The sequence below is a fragment of the Taudactylus pleione genome, unplaced genomic scaffold (assembly GCF_031769625.1).
Source record: "Taudactylus pleione unplaced genomic scaffold, aTauple2 ptg000306l, whole genome shotgun sequence".
Classification (NCBI taxonomy): Eukaryota; Metazoa; Chordata; class Amphibia; order Anura; family Myobatrachidae; genus Taudactylus; species Taudactylus pleione.
In genome coordinates, this window is record NW_028284707.1 from 3686523 (window position 1) to 3710855 (window position 24333).

Here is a 24333-nt window from a genome sequence, read left to right on the forward strand (position 1 = left end):
AGAATAAGACAAGAATATTTGAACCAATTATTTAAACATGTACAATATAGAGGTTGTAAGAGAGAGCATTTAGCACAGTCACAAATAAATACAGAACAGTGATAACTGAACAGAGTGATTTCAATTTAAAACATACAAACAAAAACAAATACTGTATATACTCGAGTATAAGCCGAGTTTTTCAGCACAAAAAATGTGCTGAAAAAGTACCCCCTTGGCTTATACTCGACTGAAGTGTAGCGCTGACCGGACGGAGTTCGGTCAGCGATACACACTGCCAAACACACAGCCGCCGGAGCCGGCAGCTGCGTGTTTGGTGTAATCAGCAGCCGCTGAGAGTCTGTCAGACTCTCAGCGGCTGCTGCTGCTCCCACTGTGGGAGCCATCTTCCGGCTGCTGCTCCCACTGCGGGAGCCATCTTCCGGCTCCCGCAGTGGGTGATGGGAGACACGTCGTCATGACGACGTCTCTCCCATGCAAAGCGGCCGGAGGAGCAGACAGTGGCGGGACCAGGAGCGGGAGTTTCAGGTAAGTGTTTATTATTTTTTAATTCTTATCACGTCTCTCTCTACTGGGGGGGGGGGGGGGGACTACAGGGAGCACTACCAGAGGGTGATTACTACAGGGGGCATTATCAGGGGGGATTACCACTGGGGGCACTACCAGGGGGGGGATTACTACAGGGGGGGGGGGGATTACTACAGGGGGCACTAAAAGGGGGGATTACCACTGGGGGGATTACTACAGGGGGCACTACCAGGGGGGGATTACTACAGGGGGCACTACCAGGGGGGGATTACTACAGGGGGGGATTACCACTGGGGGAACTACCAGGGGAGGATTACTACAGGGGGCACTACCAGTGGGGGATTACTACAGGGGGCACTAAAAGGGGGGATTACCACTGGGGGTACTACCAGGGGGGGATTACTACTGGGGGCACAACCAGAGGGAATTACTACTGGGGGCACTACCAGCTGCTGCCATTTCCCACACTAGGCTTATACTCGAGTCAATAAGTTTTCCCAGTTTTTTGTGGTAAAAGTAGGTACCTCGGCTTATATTCGGGTCGGCTTATACTCAAGTATATACGGTAAATCACTTTCATTGATTGGCACCAGCTGATAGACCTCAGTTGGAACCGGAGTGTTAACACAATGACTTTGGGTAAGCCACTGTCTCTCTGTACTGGGCACTAAATATTATAATGCAAGCTCAACTAAACAGAGAAACTATGCCGGAACATCAGTTGTACATAGCTGTATAAAATAATATCTGATACTTATATGACAGTAATAAGCAAGCAACACCAATGCTAGTATATTACTGGCCAGCATAAAGATGTGACCTTACACACCTTTGCTACAGTCAGGCTAAAAAGCCCCTCTCGAGCGCAGAGACTGCCAGCGCCGGGCGTCTTTTTTGCTTCAAAATGCATAAAAGTCGCAATGTGATGCAACTAGGATGCACCAGCAGACTGTGCGGATGAATTTGATATGCGACACTTGTATATCTGTGTGCGACTGAGTCTCTGAATCTGTATACGAAGTGCTACAATGTAGCGGACGCAGCTTTTTTCATTCCAAGTTCATATACAGACTCACTTGCACACAGCTATATAAGTGTTGTATACAGGGCTGGTTCTAGACATTGTGGAGCTCAGGGCGGAAGTTCGCAGCAGTGTCCTCCCCCCCAAAAAAAGTCTTTACACTCTCTTAAACGCAACATGGGAGAAAAACCATTTCACTAACCCCTCCTTCCCCTAACCTAAACCTTCCGGGGGGGGCTAACAATAAGTGCCTGAACCTAACCCTTCCCCCCCCGTGCTAACAGGTCGCGACACCCGGCTAACCTAAGTTCGGTACGCGGGGCGTCTGGATTTCGTCATGGGGCTAATGATAGGTGTCGGTATTTAGACCCCTATATTTAGTCCCATGCCAGGCTTTCAGTGTTGGAATTCTGGTCGGTCGGCATTTGCGACCGCCGGCATCCTGATTACATCCTGTTCTGGGCTTGGAAGCCACTTAGCTGAAATATTAACCAGGGCCACGTTAACATGCGGCCAAATTGGAACAGAAGTCTTGTGTACACAACACGGAAAGGTGGATCTGAGTATCATTAGCATAGAGATTACTGGAGGTCAAAAGGTTCTGCTTCTTGTGCCACCTTGGCGGTTTATGAAAACAACCAGTCCAGTGGTCAGAAAATAACCTGAGTGGTGGCACATGCTGAATAATGCCTTAATTTAGAGAACATCTGCTTGCAGTAGGTTTTCTTTTATGTTTCTGTACCCATACTCCTTGTACCAAATGTGTAACTTGATGAGAGACCCAACCTTTGGAGTCTGCTATGAGCACAATCTATTAATGGTTCTAAGGAGGACACTCTTTTAGTCTTGATCTTCCCACCATCACAAGGGATGTCTTTGTGACATATTAAAGTCTAATGGCTTCATTTAGAGATGTTGTATTGCGATTCCAATGACTGCGTAGGTCTAGCTGAAGATCTCTCACATGTCACCGCAGCCAAGGAAGAATGCCTATAGTGGATAAGAACATTCCAAGGAGACAGAGAGAATTTCTTTTTGATGTGTCTACTTGTACACCCAAGAATTGTGGAAGGTTGAGAAGGCACTAGATGGCTTTTTGTTTTATTGACTCTCCAAACATAGTACTGAAAGAAGTTCATAACATGGGCTGCTCTGTGTCTAGCAATATGCTTCAACTTTCCTCTTACAAGCACTGGACACCATACAGTGGGTGGCTCCTCATTTCCCAGACAGTGGACATAAGAACCACAAGCACTTTGGCGAATGTTTTTGGTCAATGGACAGCCCGAAGAGGAAACACGTGATCTGGAAATGGTCAACGTTGAACGAAAGAATGTGGAGATGGGAATCTTATATATCTATTGAAGGAAGTCACTTTATGGCATTTAGAATTAACCATTCTGATTACAAGCGGAGTGATCTTTCATAGATAAATTGATCTCGCCACCTCCATTCAAAAACTGCTCGGAAGGCCCCTGGTGCTTTCTCTACCAGGAAAAATCTGGAATAAAAATGTTTGTGCCCCTCTATGTCACGGAAATAGAATAACTTCTTCTAAGATGATCAGCAAACTGTCCTCTAAATGCCTCCATTTCCACAGGACGGAATTCACAAAAGATATTCCCTCTGGGTATAGGGACGCATTCGATCAAGTACTCTTGGTTGAAGTGATCACAAAAACATTGATTTAAGTGGAGAGCATTCAGGATTCCACAGGTGTGGGATAAAAGGTTGACATTCAGAAGGTTGACTGGTTCTGAGTGTTGACAGTAAAAAAAGGTCAACATGGTCATTAGATCGACCATCATTCTATAGACATGTATGTAGGTTCACAGGGTTAAACGGTCGACACTCAAAAGCTTGGCATTTAACATGTCGACACAAAAATGTACACACTTTAAAAAAAAAATAAAGCCTAAAAAACATGAAAAAATTTGTTAAAATTTTTGTGTAAACATATTAAATGTCAACATTTTGAATATGTCGACTATTTAACCTTGTCGACCTAAATACATTGACAGAATGAAGGTCGACTTAATGACCATGTTGACTTAATGACCATGTCTTTTTTTTTCTGTCGACATTCAGAAAGTGTCGACCTTCTGAATGTCAACCAACCGACTTGTACCCGTTTCCACAAAAAAACAACAACCCCAGTGTGTACATGCGATTGGGGATATAGATTATAAAACTCTACTGGGCATGGACTGGCGTGAATAAATATTCTTTGTAAAGCGTTGTGTAAAATGTGTGTGCTATATAAATAGTCTAATAAACTGTACTATGCGATCATGCCGCCCCACAGTATAAACAATATAAACAATGGTCTAAACAATAGGCGTTTGGGCCCAGCAATCTTGCCTATTCCCGTAGGAATGAGAGGGCTGTCGAACTGTACTGCCAGAAAATGCTCTTTCCTGGCCAATAACTGCACTTCTCTGAAGTGTTGGCGAGAAGACGATGAGGGAAAACTTCTTCAACCCTGCAGGAATGATGGGATTTTTATTTTTATTTTTTTTAAATCGTGTACATTTTAATCTCAAAAAAATTTTTTTTTTAAATTGAAGAGTGTTAAACGATATATATTTTTTTTTTTTTAGATCTGCTTTTATGGGATTGGCTTCAGGCTCCAAAGTGCAAAAACCCTCTGAGGCACAGTACTTCTAAGCAAAGCAGATTTTCAGTGTGCGCACAATTTGCCAGGTGTTCAGCACAAGGGAAGTGATGTCATATAGGCGCCATTGATTTCCAGTACGCCCAGAGAGGAATCCAGGCAGAGACGAAACTCCAGCCCTACATATGCTATTTAGATGTAGCATCTAGCGTCACAGGTCCCTGCTTGCACTCTCACACCTGTGTCTCAGGGACCATCCAGACTCACTCGGTCTAGGTGATCCACTTCACTTAAAACACACAAAAACACTCACGTACAGTTGTCCCACTTGGCTGACAGACAGGAAAAGGACACCTAAGTGTAGGAGGGGGTCACATTAGCCACCCTCCAGGGGTGTTTTTTTTTTTCCAGACGCTACTCAGCTAACTAATGTGTGAACACATATGTAGATGGCTGCTATGGAGTTTGAAAAGGAAAATCCTGCTTTCATTCCACTGAGGGTAACATTCTCTTTTCTATGATCAATAAAAAAACACAAGAATAAAATAGATTTGGCTAGAAAGAAAGCCAGTTCAAATAAATAATTAAAACAAAAAAAATAAATAAAAAAAATCAATCATGTTGAATTTGCAGGCGCCATTTGCGGTTTGCCCCGGACATCTCCTGGCCCGTTGTCTCGAGACAATCCTTGCTCACCTCTCTCCTTTCACCACCTTCAAAAAGTACCCCCTTCCCCCCAAATGGAAGACAATCCAATAATTGCACTCCAGTCACAAAAAGCCATTTTAAAAAGCAAAATCTTCACAAAAATAAATAAAATACCTTTGGTGACCTCTACGTCTTTCCTGTTGCCAGCCAAGGTACTGTAGATCTTTCTAATAAGTTCCATGTTGTTCAGCAAGGAATTAAATCCATTAAAGTAGGAAAAGCTGACCTGATGAGATATAGTACCTCCAGCAGCCTTAAATGAGAGATTGGAGAGGAAAAAATAGTTAGCGAGACATTTGGAAAATATAGGGGGGGTGGAGGATCTGTTCAACTAAGCAAAAGATTTATTAATACAAGAATGTGAACTGTCAAAGAAAATACTTTTTTCTTGCTAATAAACTCCATAAAAGCTTTTCCCTACAAGCATCTGAGGCTAACCTAAGCAAATACATATGCCGGATTACGCTAACTCGTCCAGCGCTGATTTACAAGGCTAACATTTCAATATTGCTGGCTCGCAAATGTTTTACAAGTCTATTTATTTAAAGTAATGAATGTAGAAACATCACAATGTAGCCTGAAAGAAACGATAAAATATTCAGAAATGAATCGACTGGCCCAAAAGCTCTACGGACGGTATGGACTAGACGACGACGAACTACACTTAATGCCACTTCATTTGTGTATATAGATTATTTCGATATATCTGGGAGGGCGAGGGACTCTCGCACATTGGTAATCTCATCAAATCTATAAAACCTTACAAGGAGATTACACGTGCCGCATCCTGCCGCCTCCAATCCGATTTTACCTTTCATTAGACTTACTAAGCTAGTCTGCCAAAAAGTAATACATCTGATTTGGTTTACAACCACTTGTGCACCATATTATTAAATAAATAGAATTAGAGAAAGAACCTTACGGAAGCCTACATTTGTGAATTAGTTTGCAAATCTATAGTGCAAATTGATGTTATTGGGAGGTACCATGGAGAACCAAACAGTCTCCCAACACAACAAAAAGTCGCACTATAATAGAACCCGCAGCGCTTTATGCTATTGTGAAACCATTAAAGCACACTACACTACAGAGCAACAGGCAACAGCTAGTCTGACGGTGTGTTCCATATTTCTATTAACGGTTTCTCAAAATCCCATTATATTATTTTGATTGTGGAGGTCCCAACACTGATGCCCTCGGCGTTTCCTCCGTTGAGCAAGGTCCGATACTTATATATAGCTGACAGACGTGTCCTCAAACTATTGGCGCAGTTGCACCAAACAGCCCTTCTAGTCCGTGGACTCTGCTTGCGCCAAGCCTCTTTTTCGCTGGAATGTCTATCTTCGTCACATGGCGATGCTAGAGAACCGCTCCGCGACACTGCACGGATTCATTTGAAATGCGACACTTGTATATCTGCGTGCGAGCTTTGAATCTGCATACGAAGCGTGACAATGCCGCGGCTGCGGCTTTTCACGTCAAGTTCCGTGGTAAAGATTCAGACTCAGTCGCACACAGCTATACAAGTATCACGTCTCGAATAAATCAGTGCAGTCTCGTGAAGCGGTTTTGTCACATCGCGTTGCGACTCAGACGCACATTTGAGCAGAAAATATATATTTGAAAAGTGGCTACACCGCTCGACGCAGCTCATCCGAGCCACATAGCGTATTAAGGCTAGGTGTAGGAGGACACAGCTGTACATGCAAGTACCATGAGTATGCTGGATAGAATGGGGCAGAGGTTCCCAAACTCGGCCCTCAAGGCACCCTAACAGTCCAGGTTTTCAGGATATCCATACTTAAGCACAGGTGACTTTATTCGTACCTCAGTCAGTTTGATTATACCATCTATGCCCAAGCAGGAATAATATTAAAAACATGGGACTGTTAAGACTGCCTTGAGGACAGAGTTTGGGGACCCCAGGAATAGGAATTCCCCCTCCAAAGTAATAACCAGGAAGAGATTGGATTTTAATCTGAGCCCCTTTCATGAAAGACAAATTTTAGGAAGTTACACTTACAGCAACTAAGCACTGTTCCACGAATGGTGTCAAGACATGTGGGCGAATAGTGACCATGATATCCCTGAAGTCCATGGCATTGATCGTTCCGGTGTGGTCCGAGTCACGCTGAACAAAGGCTTGCCTGGCATGTTCAAGTTGTATTTCCTACAATCAAAGAGGACAGTAAAGAGGTGATGAATACACAATGCAGCGCCTGTAGGCAAATGGCAAAATGTTAAACCATCTACAGAGCTACCCTCCTTCATAATGCTCTCCATGCCTATTGCCTGGTATACTAACTGTAAGCATGCGCATTCAAATGTATTCATTCCACGTTCTGTCTATAGCTCACGTAAATTACTCGGCACAACTAGTGAACATCACATGTCTCACAAAACTGGAGAACGCCTGTTAAATGTATTTACTAGGATAACGCGAGCCCCCGACTCCCCCGTTCTGCCATTGATGATTGGGGGAAAAAACTGCATGTTAAAATTTCCCGACTCGCCGAATTTGATCATTAGAATTCTTCGTGCTTATAGTGTGCACCTGCATCTCCCCTCTTTTTTCTGCAGTAGAACTATAGGTCTCAGGATGGTAGCACCTATTATTATGTTGAAGATTAGGATGTACAGCCCCAGCCCCTCCTTTTTTCAATTCAATTGTTTACAAGGTGGCTATATTTTCAGGGCGCCCAATGGAGAAATTCAATTGTTGCTCCGGTCGGGAGGAATAGCCTGCAGCGCTGGCATCTCTGCTTGCGGGCTCAGGAGGGTACAGTATGGCGCCCTAACCAGGACTTCAGACGGGTTTAGCCATTTTACATGGCTAAACCTGATCTAATAGGGCGTGAAGATCGCAATTATTAAAAGGTGCCCAGAACAAGTGAATTGCAACACTAGGCACCCATTACTTATCGCTGCCCACACAACAATTCAATCGCCCCCTGTGACACTGAAACAACCCTAGTAACACAATTTTACTTCTGTGATTATAATGTAAAGATTCAGCATTGGACGCAGTCCCGATTCGGTCACAATTGACCGATGTTTTCTGGACTGCACACATCTCATGATGGCACAGCGGCTGCGGCAGCAGGGCCCTGTTAGCTGCAGCCTGATTGATCGGCTGCAGGTGTGTCAGGACGGCGACAGGGAGCGTTCCATAAAACGGGTGCCGTTTTCTGGGCGTGTCGAAGCCAGTTACGGTTTCCTCGTACGCAGTTTCGCTGGCCCCGGCAGCGTAGTTTTGAATGGACCGATGGCAGCGGATCAGAGAAGCTGGCAGTGGACGACTTAACACAAGACGCCTCCGCTACATACCAACGATACAGTGGTGGTGACATTTGCCTCCACCTCTGAATCTGCTACTCTCCAGGATTACTAACCACAGCCTGCTGTAAGAAGGACATGTCAGTAAGCAGCAGTCAGGCATGCTGTAGCACACTGGCTTGCTAGCAGCAGCTCTCAGGCGTCCCAGCTGATGGCACATAGTAAGAAGGACATGTCAGTAAGCAGTGGTCGGGCATGCTGTAGCACACTGGATTGCTAGCAGCAGCTCTCAGGCGTCCCAGCTGATGGCACATAGTAAGGAGGACATGTCAGTAAGCAGCAGTCACGCATGCTGTAGCATATTGGCTTGCTAGAGGCAGCTCTCAGGCGTACCAGCTGATGGCACATAGTAAGGAGGACATGTCAGTAAGCAGTGGTCAGGCATGCTGTAACACACTGGCTTGCTAGCAGCAGCTCTCAGGCTTCCCAGCTGATGGCACATAGTAAGGAGGACATGTCAGTAAGCAGTGGTCAGGCATGCTGTAGCACATGGGCTTGCTAGCAGCAGCTCTCAGGCGTCCCAGCTGATGGCACATAGTAAGGAGGACATGTCAGTAAGCAGTGGTCAGGCATGCTGTAGCACACTGGCTTGCTACAGGCAGCTCTCAGGCGTCCCAGCTGATGGCACATAGTAAGGAGGACATGTCAGTAAGCAGTGGTTGGGCATGCTGTAGCACACTGGCTTGCTAGCAGCAGCTCTCAGGCGTCCCAGCTGATGGCACATAGTAAGGAGGACATGTCAGTAAGCAGTGGTCAGGCATGCTGTAGCACATGGGCTTGCTAGAGGCAGCTCTGAAGCATCCCAGCTGATGGCACATAGTAAGGAGGACATGTCAGTAAGCAGCAGTCACGCATGCTGTAGCATATTGGCTTGCTAGAGGCAGCTCTCAGGCGTCCCAGCTGATGGCACATAGTAAAGATATGTCAGTAAGCAGTGGTCGGGCATGCTGTAGCACACTGGCTTGCTACAGGCAGCTCTCAGGCGTCCCAGCTGATGGCACATAGTAAGGAGGACATGTCAGTAAGCAGTGGTCAGGCATGCTTTAGCACATGGGCTTGCTAGCAGCAGCTCTCAGGCTTCCCAGCTGATGGCACATAGTAAGGAGGATATGTCAGTAAGCAGTGGTCAGGCATGCTGTAGCACACTGGCTTGCTAGCAGCAGCTCTCAGGCGTCCCAGATGATGGCACATAGTAAGGAGGACGTGTCAGTAAGCAGTGGTCAGGCATGCTGTAGCACACTGGCTTGCTAGAGGCAGCTCTCAGGCGTCCCAGCTGATGGCACATAGTAAGGAGGACATGTCAGTAAGCAGCCATAGTAAGGAGGACATGTCAGTAAGCAGTGGTCAGGCATGCTGTAGCACACTGGCTTGCTAGCAGCAGCTCTCAGGCTTCCCAGCTGATGGCACATAGTAAGGAGGATATGTCAGTAAGCAGTGGTCAGGCATGCTGTAGCATATTGGCTTGCTAGAGGCAGCTCTCAGGCGTCCCAGCTGATGGCACATAGTAAGGAGGACATGTCAGTAAGCAGTGGTCAGGCATGCTGTAGCACACTGGCTTGCTAGCAGCAGCTTTCAGGCGTCCCAGCTGATGGCACATAGTAAGGAGGACATGTCAGTAAGCAGTGGTCAGGCATGCTGTAGCACACTGGCTTGCTAGCAGCAGCTCTCAGGCGTCCCAGCTGATGGCACATAGTAAGGAGGACATGTCAGTAAGCAGTGGTCAGTCATGCTGTAGCACACTGGCTTGCTAGCAGCAGCTCTCAGGCTTCCAAGCTGATGGCACATAGTAAGGAGGATATGTCAGTAAGCAGTGGTCAGGCAGGCTGTAGCATATTGGCTTGCTAGAGGCAGCTCTCAGGTGTCCCAGCTGATGGCACATAGTAAGGAGGACATGTCAGTAAGCAGTGGTCAGGCATGCTGTAGCACACTGGCTTGCTAGCAGCAGCTCTCAGGCTTCCCAGCTGATGGCACATAGTAAGGAGGACATGTCAGTAAGTAGTGGTCAGGCATGCTGTAGCACACTGGCTTGATAGCAGCAGCTCTCAGGCGTACCAGCTGATGGCACATAGTAAGGAGGACATGTCAGTAAGCAGTGGTCAGGCATGCTGTAGCACATGGGCTTGCTAGAGGCAGCTCTCAGGCGTCCCAGCTGATGGCACATAGTAAGGAGGACATGTCAGTAAGCAGTGGTCAGGCATGCTGTAGCACACTGGCTTGCTAGCAGCAGCTCTCAGGAGTCCCAGCTGATGGCACATAGTAAGGAGGACATGTCAGTAAGCAGTGGTCAGGCATGCTGTAGCACACTGGCTTGCTAGCAGCAGCTCTCAGGAGTCCCAGCTGATGGCACATAGTAAGGAGGACATGTCAGTAAGCAGTGGTCAGGCATGCTGTAGCACATGGGCTTGCTACAGGCAGCTCTCAAGCGTCCCAGCTGATGGCACATAGTAAAGATATGTCAATAAGCAGTGGTCAGGCATACTGTAGCACACTGGCTTGCTAGAGGCAACTCTCAGGCGTCCCAGCTGATGGCACATAGTAAGGAGGACATGTCAGTAAGCAGTGGTCAGGCATGCTGTAGCACACTGGCTTGCAAGAGGCAGCTCTCAGGCGTCCCAGCTGATGGCACATAGTAAGGAGGACATGTCAGTAAGCAGTGGTCAGGCATGCTGTAGCACACTGGCTTGCTAGCAGCAGCTCTCAGGCGTCCCAGCTGATGGCACATAGTAAAGATATGTCAGTAAGCAGTGGTCAGGCATGCTGTAGCACACTGGCTTGCTAGAGGCAGCTCTCAGGCGTCCTAGCTGATGGCACATAGTAAAGATATGTCAGTAAGCAGTGGTCAGGCATGCTGTAGCACACTGGCTTGCTAGCAGCAGCTCTCAGGCGTCCCAGCTGATGGCACATAGTAAGGAGGATATGTCAGTAAGCAGTGGTCAGGCATACTGTAGCACACTGGCTTGCTAGCAGCAGCTCTCAGGCGTCCCAGCTGATGGCACATAGTAAGGAGGACATGTCAGTAAGCGGTGGTCAGGCATGCTGTAGCATATTGGCTTGCTAGAGGCTGCTCTCAAGCGTCCCAGCTGATGGCACATAGTAAGGAGGACATGTCAGTAAGCAGTGGTCAGGCATGCTGTAGCACATGGGCTTGCTAGAGGCAGCTCTCAGGCGTCCCAGCTGATGGCACATAGTAAGGAGGACATGTCAGTAAGCAGTGGTCAGGCATGCTGTAGCACACTGGCTTGCTAGCAGCAGCTCTCAGGCGTCCCAGCTGATGGCACATAGTAAGGAGGACATGTCAGTAAGCAGTGGTCAGGCATGCTGTAGCACATGGGCTTGCTACAGGCAGCTCTCAAGCGTCCCAGCTGATGGCACATAGTAAAGATATGTCAATAAGCAGTGGTCAGGCATGCTGTAGCACACTGGCTTGCTAGAGGCAACTCTCAGGCGTCCCAGCTGATGGCACATAGTAAGGAGGACATGTCAGTAAGCAGTGGTCAGGCATGCTGTAGCACACTGGCTTGCTAGAGGCAGCTCTCAGGCGTCCCAGCTGATGGCACATAGTAAGGAGGATATGTCAGTAAGCAGTTGTCAGGCATGCTGTAGCACACTGGCTTGCTAGAGGCAGCTCTCAGGCGTCCCAGCTGATGGCACATAGTAAGGAGGATATGTCAGTAAGCAGTTGTCAGGCATGCTGTAGCACACTGGCTTGCTAGAGGCAGCTCTCAGGCGTCCCAGCTGATGGCACATAGTAAGGAGGACATGTCAGTAAGCAGTGGTCAGGCATGCTGTAGCACACTGGCTTGCTAGCAGCAGCTCTCAGGCGTCCCAGCTGATGGCACATAGTAAAGATATGTCAGTAAGCAGTGGTCAGGCATGCTGTAGCACACTGGCTTGCTAGAGGCTGCTCTCAGGCGTCCCAGCTGATGGCACATAGTAAGGAGGACATGTCAGTAAGCAGTGGTCAGGCATGCTGTAGCACACTGGCTTGCTAGCAGCAGCTCTCAGGCGTCCCAGCTGATGGCACATAGTAAGGAGGATATGTCAGTAAGCAGTGGTCAGGCATACTGTAGCACACTGGCTTGCTAGCAGCAGCTCTCAGGCGTCCCAGCTGATGGCACATAGTAAGGAGGACATGTCAGTAAGCGGTGGTCAGGCATGCTGTAGCACATGGGCTTGCTAGAGGCAGCTCTCAGGCGTCCCAGCTGATGGCACATAGTAAGGAGGACATGTCAGTAAGCGGTGGTCAGGCATGCTGTAGCATATTGGCTTGCTAGAGGCTGCTCTCAAGCGTCCCAGCTGATGGCACATAGTAAGGAGGATATGTCAGTAAGCAGTGGTCAAGCATGCTGTAGCACACTGGCTTGCTAGCAGCAGCTCTCAGGCGTACCAGCTGATGGCACATAGTAAGGAGGACATGTCAGTAAGCAGTGGTCAGGCATGCTGTAGCACATGGGCTTGCTAGAGGCAGCTCTCAGGCGTCCCAGCTGATGGCACATAGTAAGGAGGACATGTCAGTAAGCAGTGGTCAGGCATGCTGTAGCACACTGGCTTGCTAGCAGCAGCTCTCAGGCGTCCCAGCTGATGGCACATAGTAAGGAGGACATGTCAGTAAGCGGTGGTCAGGCATGCTGTAGCATATTGGCTTGCTAGCAGCAGCTCTCAAGCGTCCCAGCTGATGGCACATAGTAAGGAGGACATGTCAGTAAGCAGTGGTCAGGCATGGGCTTGCTACAGGCAGCTCTCAAGCGTCCCAGCTGATGGCACATAGTAAAGATATGTCAATAAGCAGTGGTCAGGCATGCTGTAGCACACTTGCTTGCTAGAGGCAACTCTCAGGCGTCCCAGCTGATGGCACATAGTAAGGAGGACATGTCAGTAAGCAGTGGTCAGGCATGCTGTAGCACACTGGCTTGCTAGAGGCAGCTCTCAGGCGTCCCAGCTGATGGCACATAGTAAGGAGGACATGTCAGTAAGCAGTGGTCAGGCATGCTGTAGCACACTGGCTTGCTAGCAGCAGCTCTCAGGCGTCCCAGCTGATGGCACATAGTAAAGATATGTCAGTAAGCAGTGGTCAGGCATGCTGTAGCACACTGGCTTGCTAGAGGCAGCTCTCAAGCGTCCCAGCTGATGGCATATAGTAAGGAGGGCGAACATAAAATGTACTAGGAAGCCATCTGGTACAGGTTAAGTTCAACGTCAAAAGAATGTGAATTTGTACAAGTGATTCCATATAGACTCAGGCTCCGGCTGCCTAGAGTTTGGGGTCTAGACATTGTAACAAGAACATAACTCATACTCACAATGTAAAATCTCTGCCCGCTACTAAGTTATTGCAGCAGATGCATAACTAAACACATGGGTGACTACGCAGATGGAAGTTGCTCCCCATTTATAACACTGCCCTCATTTAGCACCAGGATCCTCCGCATAGCAGCATGGCAACAGGTACAGTGCCTTGCAAAAGTATTCACTCCCTTTGCATTTTTCATGTTTTGTTGCCTCACAACCTGGAATTAAACTGGATTGTGTGAAGGTGTGCATCATTTCATTCACAGAACATGCCTACAACTGAGAAGTTGTGTTTTTTCTATATTGTGAATCAAACAACATTTAGGACAACATAACAGAACACGTCAGCGTGCATAACTATTCACCCCCCTAAAGTCAGTACTTTGTCGAGCCATCTTTTGCGGCAAGTTCAGCTGCAAGTCGCTTTCTATGAGCTTGCCACATCTTGCCCCTGGGATTTTTGCCCATTTCTCAAGGCAAAACTGCTCCAGCTCCTTCATGTTGGATGGTTTCCGCTTGTGAACAGCAATCTTCAAGTCTGACCACAGATTCTCAATTGGATTGAGATCTGGGCATTGACTAGGCCATTCCAACATATTTAAATGTTTCCCCTTAAACCACTCGAGTGTTGCTTTAGCAGTATGCTTCGGGTCATTGTCCTGCTGGAAGGTGAACCTCCGTCCCAGTCTCAAACCACAGGCAGACTGAAACAGGTTTTACTCAAGAATATCCCTGTATTTAGCACCATCCATCTTTCCCTCAACTCGAATCAGTTTCCCAGTCCCTGTTACTGAAAAGCATCCCCACAGAATGATGCTGCCACCACCATGTTTCACTGTGGGGATGGTGTTCTTGGAGTGATGGGATGTGTTGGGTTTGCGCCAGACATAGCGTTTTCCTTGGTGGCCGAAAAGTAAAATTTTAGTCTCATCTGACCAGAGCACCTTCCTCCATACATTTGGGGAGTCGCCCACATGCCTTTTGGCAAACTCAAATCGTGTCTTCTTATTTTTATCACTAAGTAATGGCTTTTTTCTGGCCACTCTTCCATAAAACCCAGCTCTATGGAGTGTACGGCTTATTGTGGTGACATGCAGAGATACACCAGTCTCTACTGTGGAACTCTGCAGCTACTTCAGGGTTACCTTTGGTCTCTGTGCTGGCTCTCTGATTAATGCCCTCCTTGCCCGGTCTGTGAGTTTTGGTGGGCGGCCCTCTCTTGGCAGGTTTGTTGTGGTACCATGTTCTTTCCAGTTGATGATGATGGATTTGATGGGGGATCATCAATATATTTTTATAACCCAACCCAGAATTGTACTTCTCAACAACTTTGTCCCTGACTTGTTTGGAGAGCTCCTTGGTCTTCATGGTGTGAAGCCTCTTGCTTAGAGGTGTTGCAGCCTCTGGGGCCTTTCAGAAAAGGTGTGTTTATACTGACAGATCATGTGACACTTAGATGTCACACAGCTGGGCTTCATTTCACTAATTATGTGACTTCTGAAGGTAATTGGTTGCACCAGAACTTTTGAGAGGCTTCATAGCAAAGGGGGTGCTTACATATGCACATGCCAATTTTCCGAATTTTATTTATAAAGATTCTTTTTTATATATATTTTTCTCATTTCACTTCACCACATTGGACTAGTTTGTGCAGATCCATCACAAAAAATTCAGATTAAAAAAAAAAAATTACAGGTGGTAAAAAGCCAAGGGGGGTGAATACTTTTGCAAGGCACTGTATTTATCACATCTTAGGTAGCCCTCTGTGTTATGTGCTGGCCTCTCTTTTAGGCTGTAGTTCCAGTTCTCAGTACTCCTAATATGTGGCGTGTGCTGGATTCTGGGTTCAGTGCTCCCTCATACCGCTTACAAAGTGCAGTCGTTTGAGGAACCTTTAAAAACAACCCTTCCTCGTTCACAGACTTTATGCCAATCCATAGCGATCGCAATGCCGCCGCTTCCCTAAATAAGGACGCCCAGTTCACCTACACGCACATCCGTAACGTTTAGCAAGACTGTGAAAACATCAGTAAAATCGAGTACCATCGAAGCCTCACGCACAGTTAAGGCACGTTAGACCTTACTCAGGAATTGCTTACTTCAGCGCACGCTATGAGGCCTCAGGGTGCGTACGGTATCGCAGTGGCTAATTTATGCACGCCCCTCTACCGCACTAGCACCCCAGTGATCGGCCAACCCCCCGTCACCACCCACAAACGGCACTTCCTGTCAACCACTGCGCGATGGGTCTGTGTAATCACTGCGATCAGTCCCGATCGCAATGAATGGTTTGCTCACTGCAATGCCTACGCAGACCGCAACAATCGGCCGATTGCATGCGTACTAGCAACTGAGTTCTTTGCTGAATCAGGCCCTTAGTTCAATGCTCATTTTTTTTTTGTTTTTTTTAAAAGATCTGTTTATTTTGGATTTGCAAAAATCAAGTGACAGAAAAAAAATAGAAAACGTTACAGGCAGATATCAATAACAGTAAATCACAATGTGCAATAGTTATATAAAGGTAACATGGAGATAGCACACTGGTGTATAGATTCATCCGCTAAACATACATTAGGGAAGTACAAATATAGTCCCAGTTCGAATAACAATTGTATAACACTGCAAAAATAGCCCATGAACAAAATTATAATATCCAAAGAAAAATAAAACAATAATATGGGTATCTGGATCAAAAACACAAAAATAACAGCAAAAGATACAATTATTAGAAAAAAGGAGGGGAGGCCACAGACATACATTAAACTAGGGATGTGCAGGCTCGGATAGGTTCGAGTTTGCACGTGGAGTTCGGATTTTTCCCTCCAAAAAAACGGAACTCAGAAAGAGGCAAAACGTCATCTTGCATGGACGATCATCATCATTCCTGGACTTGTCCAGGAATGATGATGATCGTCCATGCAAGATGACGTTTTGCCTCTTTCTGAGTTCCGTTTTTTTGGAGGGAAAAATCCGAACTCCACGTGCAAACTCGAACCTATCCGAGCCTGCACATCCCTACATTAAACCCATATTTTTCCTTACACCTCCCATTTACACATAACCCAAACTTTCAATATGGGAATGCTGGACACCCCTTTACCTTATGGCATAGAAGCGGAATCACTTCCATCCGGCATTTTACGGACATTACTTTAAGAAAACCATTAACATTAACACAACTAATGGTGCATACACACGATCAGATTTTTCCTTCAGATATGAACGATAACGATTTAAAAATCGTTCAGTCGTTCATATCTGAAGGAAAATCGTTCATATCTGACATGCCTGAACGATGGACGATCAACGATGCGCGTTCCCGTTTGTCAGATAACGATATCTGACATCTGATGGGTTTGCAGTCAGACTTGGACGATTCCATTCATTTTAATGCAGTCAAAAATCGTTCAATCGTTCAAATCGTTCATCTGACAAATCTGACAAGTCTGACAAATCTGACCGTGTGTATGCTCCATTAGAGATAAATATCCAACTGTCAGCTTATCACCCCTATCATACTTTCAAGCACAACATTAAATAGCCCAACTTTCCAGAAAACTAGCTCCGAATGACTTTATTAATGATCTAGATAATTTACTCACTACGGAAAACCCTCAAAATAAAGCTATATCACGACACTGCTCGTTTCTACATAATTCTCTGGACTATAATACTCAGCACACAGGTTTAGCACAGTGGAAAGAATATTTTCCGTCTTTATCCATAGAGCATTTATTATCTTCATTTGAACAATCGGTCAAGCTAGTGCCAGCAGCTTCCTACACAGAACTCTTCCTGAACATATTACATAGAACCTCTCTCACCCCTCATCGTAGATATGTAACGGGAATGTTGGAGGATTCCAAGTGGCTTCGTTGCGGAGCACAAGACGCGGAATTGATGCACTGTTTATGGAACTGCCCAATTATACGGGGTTTCTGGGTCTTGGTGGGAAATTATGTCAATAAATATTTGGTGAATTGCCTTCCATTAACACCTGAGTGGGCAATATTCGGTATTACTCCAAGGGAAACTCAAGTACCTAGAGGGGTTAAAAAGTTACTAATTATCTCAGCGGTAGCTAAGAGATGCATATTACAGGTGTGGTTGCAGACCACGGCACCCAAACTAACGATGTTTCGAGGGAAGCTTTTCCATATCTTTCGAATGGAGTGGCTGGAGGCCATGTTGCAAAAAGAAAAGTTCACAGAATTTTTCTTTTCCACTTGGGAAAGCTACATCGAAACGTTATCCCAATCATTGAAGGAACAGTTAGAGAGATGTTTTAGGAATACACTTTGGTATGAAACACGTATTTGTGCAAATGATCCTCCAATATTATTTTAATATATATAATTTTCCCGCTGAGAGATAAGTAAAGTTGTCAAGAACCCGGGCTTCTGTAATACAAATTTGTTAGTATTATTCATATATACTCATTTATATTGTTTTCTTGATTATATTGCAATATGTATTGGTACAGATATTTACTGATTAGTTAATGTATCAGCTTCCAGATGTTGATTTTTCTGTATACATGCTATGAATGTGTCATTGTTTATATTGCTATTGACATTAATTTATACATGTTATCTTTTGTACCACTGTACACAATTATTATGCTTCAATAAAGAAACATTTAAAAAAAACAAAACAAACAAACAGGAGAGGAGGTGGAGGAACTAAGAAAGAAAGGCAGCGTTGTAGTAGAATCAATGAAGAGAGAATATGTGGTCAATGTCAGGGTGATGTACAGGACATGTCCCCTGAGCATACATACTATATATCCAGGTTTACAATTGGTCAAAAGGAAATACTATACATAAGAATTTCCGTATCAAGATAACTGTCTGTGTAAATACCATGAGGTAATCTCAAACACCTTCAAAATCTGAGTTTGTGTAGGGGATTTTGAGGGATTCTATATGCGCGCCACATTTTTTTATAAAAGGATGTAACCCCTGCTTCCAGCGCAGGGAAAACTGCCTGTCTATCATAATACAGGGTCTGGAGCATAATAGACTTAACCGTTCCCAAAAAGGGAGGGGAAGGGGAGGTCCAAGCAGATAAAATGACTTTTTTAGCTACGGTGACAATGACAGTCAGTAATGGGACTATGTGAGATTTATCAGGGCCCAAATCCCAGTTTGTGAAATTAGCACATAAAAAGGCCAGCGGATCACTATAAAGTTTTAGGTGAAAAATAGAGTTAATAAAGATCATTACCTTACCCCAGAACTTTGCGATCTTAGGGCATGTCCAGAAATTATGAAAAAAACGTAGCATTCGGGCGCCTACATTTTAAGCAATCACCAGTTTCCTCAGGCACCATAAAGCTCCTGCGAGATATAAGCTCTACTAATAGTTTTGATGTGAACCTCTTGTAACCAGGAACAGCTCAAAAATGTAAGAGTAGATCATAAGTATGCAACAAGTAGTCCATGGAAGTGACAGTAGTCAGGTCTCTGCTCCATGATAAAAATGTATGTTTCCATACCTTGTCGTCATGCGAACTCCCCACCAGATCTGTGGTAAGGTACTTATAGATCAATGAAGCGTTAAACCATTAAGAAATGCTGGTCATGGTTCTCAGTTGTTGCTTAAAACAACCAATTATGTAATAGGAACCTATAAAATGCAAATGACTGCCACTGTTTCGGTCTTGTTCTTTGGGGAAGCTCATAATTTAGGCCTCCACACATCCAATAATAGCTACTGTCTTACCCATGCTGGTTGGATGACTGGGCCACCACACAGCCAATAATAGCTACTGTCTTACCCATGCTGGAACGATGACAGGGCAACCACACAGCCAATAATAGCTACTGTCTTACCCATGCTGGTTGGATGACTGGGCCACCACACAGCCAATAATAGCTACTGTCTTACCCAAGCTGGCTGGATGACTGGGCCGCCACACAGCCAATAATAGCTATTGTCTTACCCATGCTGGCTGGGTGACTGAGCAGCCACACAGCCAATAATAGCTACTGTCTTACCCATGCTGGAATGATGACTGGGCAACCACACAGCTAATAGCTACTGTCTTACCCATGCTGGTTGGATGACTGGGCCGCCACACAGCCAATAATAGCTACTGTCTTACCAATGCTGGAACAATGACTGGGCAACCACACAGCCAATAATAGCTACTGTCTTACCCATGCTGGCTGGATGACTGGGCCGCCACACAGCCAATAATAGCTATTGTCTTACCCATGCTGGCTGGATGACTGGGCCGCCACACAGCCAATAATAGCTATTGTCTTACCCATGCTGGCTGGCTGGATGACTGAGCCGCCACACAGCCAAAAATACTGTAGCTAGTGCCTTACCCATGCAGGCTGGATGACTGGGCCGCCACACAGCCATAAATACCCACCTTCTTACCCATGTGGCCAATTCTTATTAGCCCATTCATTTCCGAGCCTTAATGCTGCCAACATTTGTGCAACTCTGCATCAGGATAAAGAGGTTACGCAAGAGGTCTTCATTTTAATCAAAATCTTCTGAGCAGGGGGAAAGTGCACGGTCTCAAAACTTGCTGGGGACTTATGCTGCCCATATCCTATATCTACAGCCCCAATTCTCCATTCTGCCGATTGTGGCCATCGATGTAAGGCGATCCGTTGGCTAATACAACAGGTCATGTAAAAAATCCCCGACTAGCCGATTTCAAACATTTTCAGGTCGGGGATATTGAAACGTGATGGACAATCTCAATTCCCCGACCCGGGCGCTGGCAGAACAGGGAATTGCGGCAATCAGTCACAGATGTATGGGTCCCTTTCATTTCTCCTCCTCGTAAATAAACACGCTTAGATTTATTTATTTATTTAAATTGGACTTGATGGACTTATAAATTAACTGCAAATATATAAATAAAAAAAGGTAACATTGACAAAACACTTCTGCTTCAATTACTCACCAACAAAAACTGAGTAAATTCAGCATATGGCAAAAGCCTTTTCCGGTCCTTGCCGAAGTGCAGCTGCACAAACTCACAGTCCCAGTTGAATGGTATACGCTGGTGAATCGTGGTCTGGCCAAACACTTGTTTTACATCATCTGCAAAGAAAAGCAAAGTGGGTAAGTAAACTAAACAGCACTTTAACTTTATGTGGTGATTTTCTTCATGGTTTTCCTTATTATTCTATGTTGTTGCAGACCCAACACCTCTGTAAGTATCTATTGTCTACATACAGCGGAAGCAGCCATCTTCAATTTGCTTCTGAGCTATGCCTCTCTGGTAAGATCCTCTTAATCCAGCCTCCGTGACTTCTCTTGTGCTGCTCCCCACTTATGGAACTCTCTATCCTGGTCTGACCAGACTCTCCCTCGGCATTCAATCCTTCAAGAATGCCCTAAATATGGCCTATCCTAACCCCACAGGATTCTACTCCCTATGCATGTTCCACCTGCTCAAGTCCCATCTTCACAAGGAATCCCATATAGTTCCTACTGTCTCAGCACTGCCTTTTCCCAATAGACCAAGTGGTCACGAGCAGACCCTACCTACTCTAAGCTTCATGACTACATTTCCTTATTTAAACTTTGTCTATGCTTTTTTTGTTTTATGTGAGATTGGTTTTGCAGCACCTTACAAATAAAACAATAATAACTAAAGAAATATTCAGCTCACCAGTTCACTAGGAACCACTAACGCAAGATATAAATTGTCTCATGCCTCAGTGATGTCGATAGTTTCTAGTAATTAGATAGGCAGAATATTGGTTGAGCCACCAGCTGCGAAATGCGTCGGGAACACTTTAAGATATTACCATTGTTTCTGTACATGCTCAATTAATACACAGCTTAGATGTTTTTTTTTAATTGCAAACATTAAGCTTTTACTTTGGTTTACATTTTACAAACTGAAGTGCAGAAGGAGCGGGATTATTGCAACACAAAAGGTCAGCTGGCTCCCAAATCAGTACCAGCGAGACCAATTAACCCAATTCTACCACAGGCATAAGCAGGGGGGTATCTGGAATACACAGTGGTGCACCATGTGATGAACCAGTCTGAGACACAAATGCATGTTGAGAACACCTGCCCTGATGCATAGAAGCAGCACAGGGTTTGCAGCAATAGTGCCAACAGACATGCAGTTTACATATTATATAAAATAATGACATACAGAAATGCACACCATCAAAAGTCAGAATGGAAGCACTTGCAGAACTGCAATAAGGCCAAAATTGTGTTCTTAATTATCAAAAGAAATAGGTCTCCATGAAACGAAAGTCTGTTCTGTTTATTTACAACATTATTTTGGCTTTATTAAAGTCGTGCGAGTGCTTTCACCATGGCTTTTGTGTTTAAGACTTATTTATGGTATCTACAACCAGGCAGCAAACTCTGAATACGAGTGCACTGGGAGCTGATCCATGCTCGCTCATAATATTATAGACCTGTGGCTCCCCCGACCGGTCCGAAACTAGAGATGTGCGGACTCGGATTAGTTCGGATTTTGCCGCCAAGTTCAGATTTTTCCCGCCAAAAATCGGATGTTAGAAAGAGGCAAAACATCATCTTTCATGGAGTTTTGTGCAGGAATGATGTTTGTCCATGAAAGATGACATTTTGCCTCTTTCTGAGACCCGATTTTTGGCGGGAAAAATCTGAAGTTGGCGGGAAAATCTGAACTAATCCGAGCCCGCACATCCCTATCCGAAACAGGTGGAAACAAGAAGTTAAGCGTAATTCATCTATGGATACGCTTGTCAAAATAGGACACGAGGGAAAAAAAAAACAACCCCTGGTGCAGAAATGTGTACACCTAAAAATATAACAAGAAACTTTTGGACCTGTTAGTAACTCGTACAGACTCCATCTAAAACAGTCATCACCAGCAGCCACTCTGCGTTGACTGTAGAATCAATAATCGTATTAAACAAATCTCAGATGGTGTGAATAGTCAACAGGTGCCCCTGCAGCTGCTGTTGAACTACATATTACAGCATGCCTGAATAGTAAAACTGTGGCAGGGCATACTGTACTTTGATGTGGATCCAGATGGTGGTTGCACGCGGTACACAGTGTGGAAAGGGTTAACTATATTATGATTAAAGTCATGTACCGGAAGTTGTAGACTAAAGATGTATAATATGAAGACGGAAGCTTCAAATTAAAAAACGAACAAAAAAAAAATTAAAAACCCCATTACCCCTCTATTATGCTTATAATAAATAGACCGTTATGGACTCTTTAATGTTCCACTAACATGTATTCATAGTAAGTATGTACTATAACATATGCACTCACAATAACGCATACACGGACGCACTCCGATTTTACTTAACTTTTAGGCTTTAATAAAGCCGGCATGTAAGTGAAGACAATTAGCGTGTCGTATTTACATGAACACTGTACTTAAGGGAAAATTGTTGAGGTTTTATTGAATGTTGTGTGGGAAGATCACTTTTGTATACAGCTAAGAAAATTGCCCTAGTGTTGTTCTATTCAAAGTGACACATCTCTCCCCGGTTTGACACTGACTGGATTGAATTATACATGTGCGGAAGATGCTAATTCAATGGATTCCTACACAAAGTTCTCAACAAAGTGCAGTAGAAGCCATAAATACCATTACTGATGTTGATGTCTCCCCGAGTCAAACCTTTTGTGCTTTAGAAAAAAAAAAAAAAAGGCGGAATATGTTCTGACGACTTTCATACACACTTTCATAAATGTAAACGCTTTTGTTTAAAAAAATATAAACCCCTGGTCTACACGCAGGCCGACATTTATGGGGCTGGACCCACCCTCATGAGAATACAAGTTATAGTCTCAATATACCTCCCGAAACCTGCCCAGATCCGCCAACATTTGGGCAAAACTCATGCCCTTTGGTGGTCCGTGCACCATTATAAAGGATAGAGGACTGATGCTAGTGTGCTTCTTTTATTTACTTGCCTAGATTTAAGTGCCAAGATGACAGCACAGACGGTGTAATGGTTAGCGTTACTGCCTCACAGCACTGAGGTCATTGGTTCGATTCCCACTACGGCCCTAACTGTGCGGAGTTTGTATATTCTCCCTGTGCTTGCGTGGGTTTCCTCCGGGTACTCCGGTTTCCTCCCACACTCCAAAAAATATACTAGTAGGTTAATTGGCTCCCCACAAAAAATTGACCATAGTGTGTATGTCATAGGTAATATAGATTGTAAGCTCCACTGTGGCAGGGACAGATGTGCAAGATATTCTCTGTAAAGCGCTGCGGAATATGTGTGCGCTATATAAATAACTGGTAATAAAGATGGGGGAAAAACTAATGTGCAAAGACAGTAACTATCGCTATAAGTAGAAGAAACTTTAAATGCCAGCCAAATAGGCAGAGTGGTGATACCTAAATGGGCAGAAGACTTTAATAAAGCCAAAATATATATAAGTCGTGCGAGTGCTTTCCTTCTGGCTTTTGAGTTTAAGACTTTATTTATGGCATCTGCACCCAGGCAGCAATCTCTGAATACGAGTGCACTGGGAGGCTATCCATGCTCTTTCGATAATATTATAGACCTGGGGCCCCACAGACAGAAAGTCAAAAGGCCATGCACATCATATCTATATGGGAGTATATGATGTTTGTTTTTGTTTTTTTTAAATAAAAACTGGTAGAGTTGTGACTTATGAGACCAGAGATGCTACTCATGGATGCTGGGTACGTCATCGTGTTAGCGTAATCCATGCCACATCTGTAATTACTAACATGGACTAATTAGCAATAGTGTTCACTCTAGCTCCTGCGGCAGGCAGGGCGCCGGAACTAGAGAGGGCAATTTTGTGCGTGTGCTCCGAAAAAGGAGCATGGCCATGAAAAGGGGGCGTGTCTATA

General features: G+C 45.1%; 1 protein-coding gene across 1 annotated transcript in view; it reads right to left on the bottom strand.

Annotated features, from left to right (window-relative positions):
- SLC25A13 (solute carrier family 25 member 13) overlaps positions 1-24333 on the bottom strand; it is a 124107-nt gene that overhangs the window by 48890 nt on the left and 50884 nt on the right. The window contains exons 5-7 of the mRNA XM_088442243.1: positions 20425-20564; positions 6895-7041; positions 4986-5124 (exon numbers count right to left, since the gene is read on the bottom strand). Coding sequence (XP_088298369.1) covers positions 4986-5124; positions 6895-7041; positions 20425-20564 — 426 coding nt within the window. The remainder of the gene's footprint in view (positions 1-4985; positions 5125-6894; positions 7042-20424; positions 20565-24333) is intronic.